The sequence below is a fragment of the Mustelus asterias genome, unplaced genomic scaffold (assembly GCF_964213995.1).
Source record: "Mustelus asterias unplaced genomic scaffold, sMusAst1.hap1.1 HAP1_SCAFFOLD_694, whole genome shotgun sequence".
NCBI classification, from domain to species: Eukaryota; Metazoa; Chordata; class Chondrichthyes; order Carcharhiniformes; family Triakidae; genus Mustelus; species Mustelus asterias.
In genome coordinates this window covers 107,378-120,945 of record NW_027590643.1, presented here as the reverse complement: position 1 = coordinate 120,945, position 13,568 = coordinate 107,378, and the positions used below count along the sequence as shown (strand labels likewise).

The window sequence follows — 13,568 nt, the reverse complement described above, 5'->3', positions numbered from 1 at the left end:
TAGCACTGCTGCCTCACAGAGCCAGGGACCCGGGGCAGCACGGTGACACAGTGGGTTAGCACTGCTGCCTCACAGAGCCAGGGACCCGGGGCAGCACGGTGACACAGTGGTTAGCACTGCTGCCTCACAGTGCCAGGGACCCGGGGCAGCACGGTGACACAGTGGTTAGCACTGCTGTCTCACAGAGCCAGGGACCCGGGGCAGCACGGTGACACAGTGGTTAGCACTGCTGTCTCACAGTGCCAGGGACCCGGGGCAGCACGGTGACACAGTGGTTAGCACTGCTGTCTCACAGTGCCAGGGACCCGGGGCAGCACGGTGACACAGTGGTTAGCACTGCTGTCTCACAGTGCCAGGGACCCGGGGCAGCACGGTGACACAGTGGTTAGCACTGCTGTCTCACAGTGCCAGGGACCCGGGGCAGCACGGTGACACAGTGGTTAGCACTGCTGCCTCACAGTGCCAGGGACCCGGGGCAGCACGGTGACACAGTGGTTAGCACTGCTGTCTCACAGTGCCAGGGACCCGGGGCAGCACGGTGACACAGTGGTTAGCACTGCTGCCTCACAGCGCCAGGGACCCGGGGCAGCACGGTGACACAGTGGTTAGCACTGCTGCCTCACAGAGCCAGGGACCCGGGGCAGCACGGTGACACAGTGGTTAGCACTGCTGCCTCACAGTGCCAGGGACCCGGGGCAGCACGGTGGCACAGTGGTTAGCACTGCTGTCTCACAGCGCCAGGGACCCGGGGCAGCACGGTGACACAGTGGTTAGCACTGCTCCCTCACAGCGCCAGGGACCCGGGGCAGCACGGTGGCACAGTGGTTAGCACTGCTGTCTCACAGTGCCAGGGACCCGGGGCAGCACGGTGACACAGTGGTTAGCACTGCTCCCTCACAGCGCCAGGGACCCGGGGCAGCACGGTGGCACAGTGGTTAGCACTGCTCCCTCACAGAGCCAGGGACCCGGGGCAGCACGGTGACACAGTGGGTTAGCACTGCTCCCTCACAGAGCCAGGGACCCGGGGCAGCACGGTGACACAGTGGTTAGCACTGCTCCCTCACAGTGCCAGGGACCCGGGGCAGCACGGTGACACAGTGGGTTAGCACTGCTCCCTCACAGAGCCAGGGACCCGGGGCAGCACGGTGGCACAGTGGGTTAGCACTGCTGCCTCACAGTGCCAGGGACCCGGGGCAGCACGGTGACACAGTGGGTTAGCACTGCTGCCTCACAGCGCCAGGGATCCGGGTTAAATTCCCGGCTTGTCTGTGTGGAGTTTGCACGTCCTCCGCATGTCTGCGTGGGTTTCCTCCGGGTGATCCGGTTTCCTCCCACACTCCAAAGATGTGCTGGTGAGGTGGATTGGCCGTGCCATATTGCCCCTTAGTGTCAGGGGCACAAGCCGCTTAAAAGTCACGACCGTATCCACTTCCACTACCTCCCCCGGCAGCGAGTTCCAGGCACCCACCACCCTCTGTGTAAAAACTCTGCCTCGTACATCTCCTTTAAACCTTGCCCCTCACACCTTAAACCTGTGCCCCCTAGTAATTGACTCTTTCACCCTGGGAAAAAGCTTCTGACTGTCCACTCTGTCCATGCCTCTTATGATCTTGTAGACTTCAATCAGGTCTCCCCTCAACCTCCGTCGCTCCAGTGAGAACAAACCAAGTTTCTCCAACCTCTCCTCATAGCTAATGCCCTCCATACCAGGCAACATCCTGGTAAATCTTTTCTGTACCCTCTCCAAAGCCTCCACATTCTTCTGGTAGTGTGGCGACCAGAATTGAACACTATATTCCAAGTGCGGCCTAACTAAGGTTCTATAAAGCTGCAACATGACTTGACAATTTTTAAACTCAATACCCCGGCCGATGAAGGTAAGCATGCCGTATGCCTTCTTGACTACCTTCTCCACCTGCATTGCCACTTTCAGTGACCTGTGTACACCCAGATCCCTTTGCCTATCAATACTCTTAAAGGTTCTTGCGTGCAGTTCTGGTCACCTCACTATAAGAAGGATGTGGAAGCGCTGGAAAGAGTGCAGAGGAGATTTACCAGGATGCTGCCTGGTTTGGAGTGTCGGTCTTATGAGGAAAGGTTGAGGGAGCTGGGGCTGTTCTCTCTGGAGCGGAGGAGGCTGAGGGGAGACTTAATAGAGGTTTATAAAATGATGAAGGGGATAGATCGAGTGAACGTTCAAAGACTATTTCCTCGGGTGGATGGAGCTATTACGAGGGGGCATAACTATAGGGTTCATGGTGGGAGATATAGGAAGGATATCAGAGGTAGGTTCTTCACGCAGAGAGTGGTTGGGGTGTGGAATGGACTGCCTGCAGTGATAGTGGAGTCAGACACTTTAGGAACATTTAAGCGGTTATTGGATAGGCACATGGAGCACACCAGGATGGTAGGGAGTGGGATAGCTTGATCTTGGTTTCAGATGAAGGTCGGCACAACATCGTGGGCCGAAGGGCCTGTTCTGTGCTGTACTGTTCTATGTTCTATGTTCTATATGTTCTGCCATTTACTGTATATTTCCTATCTGTATTAGATCTTCCAAAATGCATTACCTCACATTGGGCGGCACGGTAGCACAGTGGTTAGCACTGCTGCTTCACAGCTCCAGGGACCTGGGTTCGATTCTCAGCTTGGGTCACTGTCTGTGTGGAGTTTGCACATTCTCCTCGTGTCTGCGTGGGTTTCCTCCGGGTGCTCCGGTTTCCTCCCACAGTCCAAAGATGTGCAGGTTAGGTTGATTGGCTATGCTAAAATTGCCTCTTAGTGACCTGAGATGTGTAGGTTAGAGGGATTATTGGGTAAAATATGTAGGGATATGGGGGTAGGGTCTGGGTGGGATTGTGGTCGGTGCAGACTCGATGGGCCGAATGGCCTCTTTCTGTACTGTAGGGTTTCTATGATTTCTTTCTATGATTTCACATTTGTCCGGATTAAACTCCATCTGCCATCTCTCCGCCCGAGTCTCCAACTGATCTATATCCTGCTGTATCCTCTGATGGTCCTCATCGCTATCCGCACATCCACCAACCTTTGTGTCGTCCGCAAACCTACTAATCAATCCAGTTACATTTTCCTCCAAATCATTTATATATATTACAAACAGCAAAGGTCCCAGCACTGATCCTTTAGGAACGCCACTTGTCACAGCCCTCCATTCAGAAACAGACCCTTCCACTGCTACCCTCTGTCTTCCTTGACTGAGCCAGTTTTGTATCCACCTTGCCAGCTCACCTCTGATCCCATGCGACTTCACCTTCTGCACCAGTCTGCCATGAGGGACCTTGTCAAAGGCCTTACTGAAGTCCATGTAGACAACATCCACTGCCCTACCCTCATCAATCATCTTCGTCACTTCCTCAAAAAACTCGATCAAGTTTGTGAGACACGACCTCCCCTTCACAAAACCATGTTGCCTCTCGCTAATACGTCCACTTATTTCCAAGTGGGAATAAATGCTGTCTCGAAGAATCCTCTCCAATAATTTCCCTACCACTGATGTAAGGCTCACCGGCCTGTAATTACCTGGATTATTCTTGCTACCCTTCTTAAACAAAGAAACAACATTGGCTATTCTCCAATCCTCTGGGACCTCCCCTGTAGCCATAGAACATAGAACAGTACAGCACAGAACAGGCCCTTCGGCCCTCGATGTTGTGCCGAGCTTTGTCTGAAACCAAGATCAAGCTATCCCACTCCCTATCATCCTGGTGTGCTCCATGTGCCTATCCAATAACCGCTTGAAAGTTCCTAAAGTGTCTGACTCCACTATCACTGCAGGCAGTCCATTCCACACCCCAACCACTCTCTGAGTAAAGAACCTACCTCGGACATCCCTCCTATATCTCCCACCATGAACCTTATAGTTATGCCCCCTAGTAACAGCTACATCCACCCGAGGAAATAGTCTCTGAACGTCCACTCTATCTATCCCCCTCATCATCTTATAAACCTCTATTAAGTCGCCTCTCATCCTCCTCCGTTCTAAAGAGAAAAGCCCTAGCTCCCTCAACCTTTCCTCATAAGACCTACCCTCCAAACCAGGCAGCATCCTGGTAAATCTCCTCTGCACTCTCTCCAATGCTTCCACATCCTTCTTATAGTGAGGTGACCAGAACTGCACACAATATTCCAAATGTGGTCTCACCAAGGTCCTGTACAGTTGCAGCATAACCCCACGGCTCTTAAACTCCAACCCCCTGTTAATAAACGCGAACACACTATAGGCCTTCTTCACGGCTCTATCCACTTGAGTGGCAACCTTCAGAGATCTGTGGATATGAACCCCAAGATCTCTCTGTTTCTCCACATTCCTCAGAGCCCTACCGTTGACCCTGTAATCCACATTCAAATTTGTCCTACCAAAATGAATCACCTCGCACTTATCAGGGTTAAAGTTCATCTGCCATTTTTCGGCCCAGCTGTGCATCCTAACAATGTCTCTTTGGCGCCTACAACAGCCCCCCAACTCATCCACTACTCCACCAATCTTGGTGTCATCAGCAAATTTACTGACCCACCCTTCAGCCCCCTCCTCCAAGTCATTGATAAAAATCACAAAGAGCAGAGGACCCAGCACTGATCCCTGTGGTACACCGCTGGTAACTAGTCTCCAGTCTGAAAATTTTCCATCCACCACCACCCTCTGTCTTCTATGAGATAGTAAGAAGTCTCACAACACCAGGTTAAAGTCCAACAGGTTTATTTGGTAGCAAATACCATAAGCTTTCGGAGCGCTGCCCCTTCGTCAGATGGAGTGAAAATCTGTTCTCCAACAGTGCACAGAGACACAGAAATCAAGTTGCAGAATACTAATTAGAATGCAAATCTCTACAGCCAGCCAGGTCTTAAAGATAAAGTGGGTGGAGGGAACATTAAACACAGGTTAAAGAGATGTGTATTGTCTCCAGACAGAACAGCTAGTGAGATTCTGCAAGATCAGGAGGCAAGCTGTGGGGGTTACTGATAATGTGACATAAATCCAACATCCCGGTTGAGGCCGTCCTCATGTGTGCGGAACTTGCTATCAGTTTCTACTCAGCGACTCTGCGCTGTCGTGTGTTGTGAAGGCCGCCTTGGAGAACGCTTACCTGAAGATCCAAGGCTGAATGCCCGTGACTGCTGAAGTGCTCCCCCACAGGAAGAGAACAGTCTTGCCTGGTGATTGTCGAGTGGTGTTCATTCATCCGTTGTCGTAGCGTCTGCATGGTCTCCCCAATGTACCATGCCTCGGGACATCCTTTCCTGCAGCGTATCAGGTAGACAACGTTGGCCGAGTTGCTATAGTATGTACCGTGTACCTGGTGGATGGTGTTCTCACGTGAGATGATGGCATCCATGTCGATGATCCGGCACGTCTTGCAAAGGTTGCTGTGGCAGGGTTGTGTGGTGTCATGGTCACTGTTCTCCTGAAGGCTGGGTAGTTTGCTGCGGACAATGGTCTGTTTGAGGTTGCGTGGTTGTTTGAAGGCAAGAAGTGGGGGTGTGGGGATGGCCTTGGCGAGATGTTCATCTTCATCAATGACATGTTGAAGGCTCCGGAGGAGATGCCGTAGCTTCCCCGCTCCGGGGAAGTACTGGACAACGAAGGGTACTCTATGAGATAGCCAGTTACTTATCCAATCGGCCAAATTTCCCTCTATCCCACACCTCCTTACTTTCTTCATGAGCCGACCATGGGGAATCTTATCGACCCTCAGGTTTTTCAAAATTGCTAATACATCTTCCCTCAGAACATCTACCTCCTCCAGCCTATCAGTCTGTATCACACTCTCATCCTCAAAAACATGGCCCCTCTCCTTGGTGAACACTGAAGAAAAGTATTCATTCATTGCCTCTCCTATCTCTACTGACTCCATACACAAGTTCCCACTACTGTCCTTGACCGGCCCTAACCTCACCCTGGTCATTCTTTTATTTCTCACATAAAAGTAAAAAGCCTTGGGGTTTTCCTTGATCCGACCCGTCAAGGACTTCTCATGTCCCCTCCGAGCTCTCCTCAGCCCCTTTTCAGCTCATTCCTTGCTAACTTGTAACCCTCAAGCGACCCAACCTGAACCTTGTTTCCTCATCCTTACATATGCTTCCTTTTTCCTCTTAACAAGACATTCAACCTCTTTCGTGAACCATGGTTCCCTCACTCGGCCATTTCCTCCCTGCCTGACAGGAACATACCTATCAAGGACACACAGTATTTGTTCCTTGAACAAGCTCCACTTTTCATTAGTGCCTTTCTCTGACAGTTTCTGTTCCCAACTTATGCCCCCTAATTCTTGCCTAATCGCATCATAATTACCCCTCCCCCAATTGTAAACCTTGCCCTGCCGTACGGCCCTATCCCTCTCCATTGCAATAACAAAAGACACCGAATTGTGGTCACTATCTCCAAAGTGCTCTCCCACAACCAAATCTAACACTTGGCCAGTGAGGATACAAAGATTTCTCTCAAGGCCCCAGCAATTTCCTCCCTTGCCTCTCTCAGTATTCTGGGGTATATCCCATCAGGCCCTGGGGCCTTGTCTATCTTAATGTTTCTCAAGAACCCCAATACCTCCTCCTTTTTGATCTCAACATGACTCAAACTATCTACACATCCTTTCCTAGACTCATCATCCACCAAGTCCTTCTCTTTGGTGAATACTGACGCAAAGTACTCATTTAATACCTCACCCATTTCCTCTGGCTCCACACATAGATTCCCTCCCCTGTCCTTGAGTGGGCCAACCCTCTCCCTGGCTACCCTCTTGCTCTTTATATATGTGTAAAAAGCCTTGGGATTTTCCTTAATCCTGCTGGCCAATGCTTTTTCATGACCCCTTTTAGCCCTCCTTACTCCTTGCTTAAGTTTCTTTCTACTTTCCTTGTATTCCACATTTGCTTCGTGTGTTCCCAGCCTCCTAGCTTTGACAAATGCTTCCTTTTTCTCTTTGGCTGGGCTCACAATATCTCTCATTATCCAAGGTTCCCAAAACTTGCCATACTTATCCTTCATCCTGGCAGGAATGTGCCGGTCCTGAATCCCTACCAACTTACACTTGAAAGCCTCCCACATGCCAGATGTTGATTTGCCCTCAAACATCTGCCCCCAATCTACATTCTTCAGTTCCTGCCTAATATTGTTGTAATTAGCCTTCCCCCAATTTAGCACCTTCACTTGAGGACAGAGGGCAGTGGAGAGTCAACCACATTGCTGTGGCTCTGAAGTCACATGTAGGCCAGACCGGGTAAGACCAGCAGATTTCCTCCCCTGAAGGACATTCGTGAGCCGGATGGGTTGAATTCAGACTGATGAGGATATGATATCCTCACTAACGGAATATATGACGAGTTTGGGAGGAATTTCCTTTGCCAGGCTCTGCGAATATGGAAGTGGTTTGGAGTGATTGATGGCTTGTTTCTGATAACCCTTGTATGACTCTGATTAATCAACAGGACTGGAGTTTCTTTCTCGTATTATGCAATCAGCTTCTCGATGAGTGGCTTTGGTCTGGATTTGTACTTAACCCTCTTCATCTACGGAGCTATCGAGGTGCCAGCCAAACTGCTCAGTTACCTGCTGCTCGACCGTGTGGGCCGGCGGCGCTGCCAGGGCGGGTTCCTCATTGTGACCGGCCTCCTGATGACATTCAAACTCTTCATCCCAAAAGGTGAGGGAACAGCACATTCCTCACATCAATCCTCGCAGCGTAACCATGGCAGCACGTACACCCCCCTGGCCCATACACACACCCCCCCACACACACACCCCCCCCACGTACACCCCCCTGGCCCATACACACCCCCCCCCACACACACCCCCCCCACGCACACCCTCCTGGCCCATACACACACCCCCCCCCACACACCCCCCCCACGCACACCCTCCTGGCCCATACACACACCCCCCCCACACACACCCCCCCCACGTACACCCTCCTGGCCCATACACACACCCCCCCCACACACACCCCCCCACGTACACCCTCCTGGCCCATACACACACCCCCCCCCACACACCCCCCCCACGCACACCCTCCTGGCCCATACACACACCCCCCCCCACACACCCCCCCCACGCACACCCTCCTGGCCCATACACACACCCCCCCACACACACCCCCCCCACGCACACCCTCCTGGCCCATACACACACCCCCCCCACGCACACCCTCCTGGCCCATACACACACCCCCCCCACGTACACCCTCCTGGCCCATACACACACCCCCCCACACACACCCCCCCCACGCACACCCTCCTGGCCCATACACACAACCCCCCCCACACACCCCCCCCACGCACACCCTCCTGGCCCATACACACACCCACGTACACCCTCCTGGCCCATACACACACCCCCCCCCACACACCCCCCCCACACACACACCCCCCACACACCCCCCCCACACACCCCCCCCACACACACCCCCCCACACACACCCCCCCACACACACCCCCCCCCCACACACACCCCCCCACACACCCCCCCCACACACACACCCCCCACACACCCCCCCCCACACACCCCCCCCACACACACACCCCCCACACACCCCCCCCACACACCCCCCCCACACACACCCCCCCACACACACCCCCCCACACACACCCCCCCACACACACCCCCCCCCACACACCCCCCCCACACACCCCCCCCCACACACACCCCCCCACACACCCCCCCCACACACCCCCCCCACACACACCCCCCCCACACACACCCCCCCCACACACACACCCCCACACACACCCCCCCCACGCACACCCCCCCCGCACACACACACCCACATCCCCGCACACACACCCCCCCCCACACACACCCCCCCACACACACCCCCCCCACACACACACCCCCACACACAGCCCCCCCACGCACACCCCCCCACACACACCCCCCCCACACACACCCCCCCCACACACACCCCCCCACACACACCCCCCCAGACACACCCCCCCCACACACACCCCCCCCCACACACACACCCCCCCCCACACACACACCCCCACACACACCCCCCCCCACACACACACCCCCACACACACCCCCCCACGCACACCCCCCGCGCACACACACACCCACATCCCCGCACACACACCCCCCCCACACACAGCCCCCCACACACACCCCCCCCACGCACTCCCCCCCCCCCGCACACACACACCCACATCCCCCCACACACAGCCCCCCACACACACACACCCCCCCCGCACACACACACCCACATCCCCGCACACACACCACCCCCTACACACACACCGCCACACACTCCCCCCCCACACACACCCCCCCCACACACACCCCCCCCCACACACACACCCCCACACACACACCCCCCCCCACACACACACCCCCACACACACCCCCCCCACGCACACCCCCACCCACGCACACACACCCTCATCCACACGCACCAACTACTTCCTGTGGGAATGAATTCCACAGGCTCACCACTCTCTGGGTGAAGAAATGTCTTCCCACCTCCGTCCTAAACGGTCTACCCCGAATCCTCAGACTGTGACCCCAGTCCTGGACCCCCCCACCATCGGGAACATCCTTCCTGCATCTACCCTGTCGAGTCCTGTTAGAATTTTATAAGTCTCTATGCGATTCCCCCCTCATTCGTCTGAACTCCAGTGAAAACAATCCTAACCTGGTCAATCTCTCCTCAGACATCAGTCCCGCCATCCCCGGAATCAGCCTGGTAAACCTTCGCTGCACTCCCTCGAGAGCAAGAACATCCTTCCTCAGAAAAGGAGACCAGAACTGCACACAATACTCTCGGTGTGGCCTCACCAAGGCCCTGTATAATTGCAACAACACATCCCTGCTCCTGTACTCGAAACCTCTCGCAATGAAGGCCAACATGCCATTTGCCTTCTTTACCGCCTGCTGCACCTGCATGCTTACCTTCAGCGACTGGTGCACAAGGACACCCAGGTCCCTCTGCACACTCCCCTCTCCCAATTTACACCCATTCAGGCAGTAATCTGCCGCCTTGTTTTTGCTTCCAAAGTGAATAACCTGACATTTATCCAAATTATACTGCATCTGCCATTGATTAGCCCACTCACCCAACCTGTCCAGATCATTCTGAAGGATCTCTGTATCCTCGTCACAGTTCACCCTCCCACCCAACTTGGTATCATCTGCAAACTTTGAGATGTTACATTTTGTTCCCTCATCCAAATCATTAATATATATTGTGAATAGCTGGGGTCCCAGCACCGATCCGTGTGGCACCCCACTAGTTACTGCCTGCCAACTTGAAAAGCACCCAATAATTCCTACTCTTTGTTTCCTCTCTGCCAACCAGTTTTCTATCCATCTCAATACACTTCCCCCAATCCCATGCGTTTTAATCTGGCACACACATTCCCAACGCCCCCCCACACACACAGATACACACACATTCCCAACGCCCCCACACACACACAGATACACACACATTCCCAACGCCCCCACACACACACAGATACACACACATTCCCAACGCCCCCACACACACACAGATACACACACATTCCCAACGCCCCCACACACACACAGATACAGACACATTCCCAACGCCCCCCCACACACACAGATACACACACATTCCCAACGCCCACCCCACACACACAGATACACACACATTCCCAACGCCCCCACACACACACAGATACACACACATTCCCAACGCCCCCACACACACACAGATACACACACATTCCCACGCCCCCACACACACACAGATACACACACATTCCCAACGCCCCCACACACACACAGATACAGACACATTCCCAACGCCCCCCCACACACACAGATACACACACATTCCCAACGCCCCCACACACACACAGATACAGACACATTCCCAACGCCCCCCCACACACACAGATACACACACATTCCCAACGCCCCCACACACACACAGATACACACACATTCCCAACGCCCCCCCCACACACACAGATACACACACATTCCCAACGCCCCCCCACACACACAGATACACACACATTCCCAACGCCCCCACACACACACAGATACAGACACATTCCCAACGCCCCCCCACACACACAGATACACACACATTCCCAACGCCCCCACACACACACAGATACAGACACATTCCCAACGCCCCCCCCACACACACAGATACACACACATTCCCAACGCCCCCCCACACACACAGATACAGACACATTACCAACGCCCCCACACACACACAGATACACACACATTCCCAACGCCCCCACACACACACAGATACACACACATTCCCAACGCCCCCCCACACACACACATACACACACATTCCCAACGCCCCCCCACACACACAGATGCACACACATTCCCAACGCCCCCCCACACACACAGATACACACACATTCCCAACGCCCCCACACACACACAGATACACACACATTCCCAACGCCCCCACACACACACACAGATACACACACATTCCCAACGCCCCCACGCACACACAAATACACACACATTCCCAACGCCCCCCACACACACAGATACACACACATTCCCAACGCCCCCCCACACACACAGATACACACACATTCCCAACGCCCCCCCACACACACAGATACACACACATTCCATACGCCCCCCCACACACACAGATACACACACATTCCCAACGCCCCCCCCCACACACACAGATACACACACATTCCCAACGCCCCCACACACACACAGATACACACACATTCCCAACGCCCTCCCCCACACACACAGATACACACACATTCCCAACGCCCCCCCCCACACACACAGATACACACACATTCCCAACGCCCCCACACACACACACACAGATACACACACATTCCCAACGCCCCCACGCACACACAAATACACACACATTCCCAACGCCCCCCACACACACACACAGATACACACACATTCCCAACGCCCCCCCACACACACACACAGATACACACACATTCCCAACGCCCCCCACACACACACAGATACACACACATTCCCAACGCCCCCACACACACACAGATACACACACATTCCCAACGCCCCCCCCCACACACACACAGATACACACACATTCCCAACGCCCCCCCCCCACACACACACAGATACACACACATTCCCAACGCCCCCCCACACACACACAAATACACACACATTCCCAATGCCCCCCCACACACACACAGATACACACACATTCCCAACGCCCCCCCACACACACACAAATACACACACATTCCCAATGCCCCCCCACACACACACAGATATACACACATTCCCAACGCCCCCCCACACACACACAAATACACACACATTCCCAACGCCCCCCCACACACACAGATACACACACATTCCCAACGCCCCCCACACACACACAGATACACACACATTCCCAACACCCCCCACACACACACAGATACACACACATTCCCAACGCCCCCCCACACACACAGATACACACACATTCCCAACGCCCCCCACACACACACAGATACACACACATTCCCAACGCCCCCCACACACACACAGATACAGACACATTCCCAACGCCCCCACCACACACACAGATACACACACATTCCCAACGCCCCCCCACTCACACAGATACACACACATTCCCAACGCCCCCCCACACACACACAAATACACACACATTCCCAACGCCCCCCCACACACACACAGATACACACACATTCCCAACGCCCCCCCACACACACAGATAAACACACATTCCCAACGCCCCCCCACACACACAGATACACACACATTCCCAACGCCCCCCACACACACACAGATAAACACACATTCCCAACGCCCCCCACACACACACAGATAAACACACATTCCCAACGCCCCCCCCACACACACAAATACACACACATTCCCCACGCCCCCCCCACACACACACAGATACACACACATTCCCAACGCCCCCCCCCACACACACACAAATACGCACACATTCCCAACGCCCCCCCCACACACACAGATACACACACATTCCCAACGCCCCCACACACACACACAGATACACACACATTCCCAACGCCCCCCCCCACACACACAGATACACACACATTCCCAACGCCCCCCCCACACAGACAGATACACACACATTCCCAACGGCCCCCCCACACACACACAGATACACACACATTCCCAACGCCCCCCCCCACACACACACAAATACACACACATTCCCAACGCCCCCCCACACACAGATACACACACATTCCCAACGCCCCCCCCACACACACAGATACACACACATTCCCAACGCCCCCCCCCACACACACAGATACACACACATTCCCAACGCCCCCACACACACACACACAGATACACACACATTCCCAACGCCCCCCCACACACAAATACACACACATTCCCAACGCCCCCCACACACACAGATACACACACATTCCCAACGCCCCCCACACACACACACAAATACACACACATTCCCAACGCCCCCCCACACACACACAGATACACACACATTCCCAACGCCCCCACACACACACAGATACACACACATTCCCAACGCCCCCCCACACACACACTGATACACACACATTCCCAACGCCCC

The 13,568-nt window shown here is 54.5% G+C and overlaps 1 protein-coding gene across 1 annotated transcript in view; it reads left to right on the top strand.

Moving 5' to 3' along the window:
• Positions 1-13,568, top strand: part of LOC144487271 (solute carrier family 22 member 7-like) — a gene marked incomplete at its 5' end in the record, with an annotated part of 146,418 nt that overhangs the window by 72,051 nt on the left and 60,799 nt on the right. Inside the window, one exon of the mRNA XM_078205355.1 lies at positions 7,447-7,661. Within this exon, the coding sequence (XP_078061481.1) occupies positions 7,447-7,661 (215 nt within the window). The remainder of the gene's footprint in view (positions 1-7,446; positions 7,662-13,568) is intronic.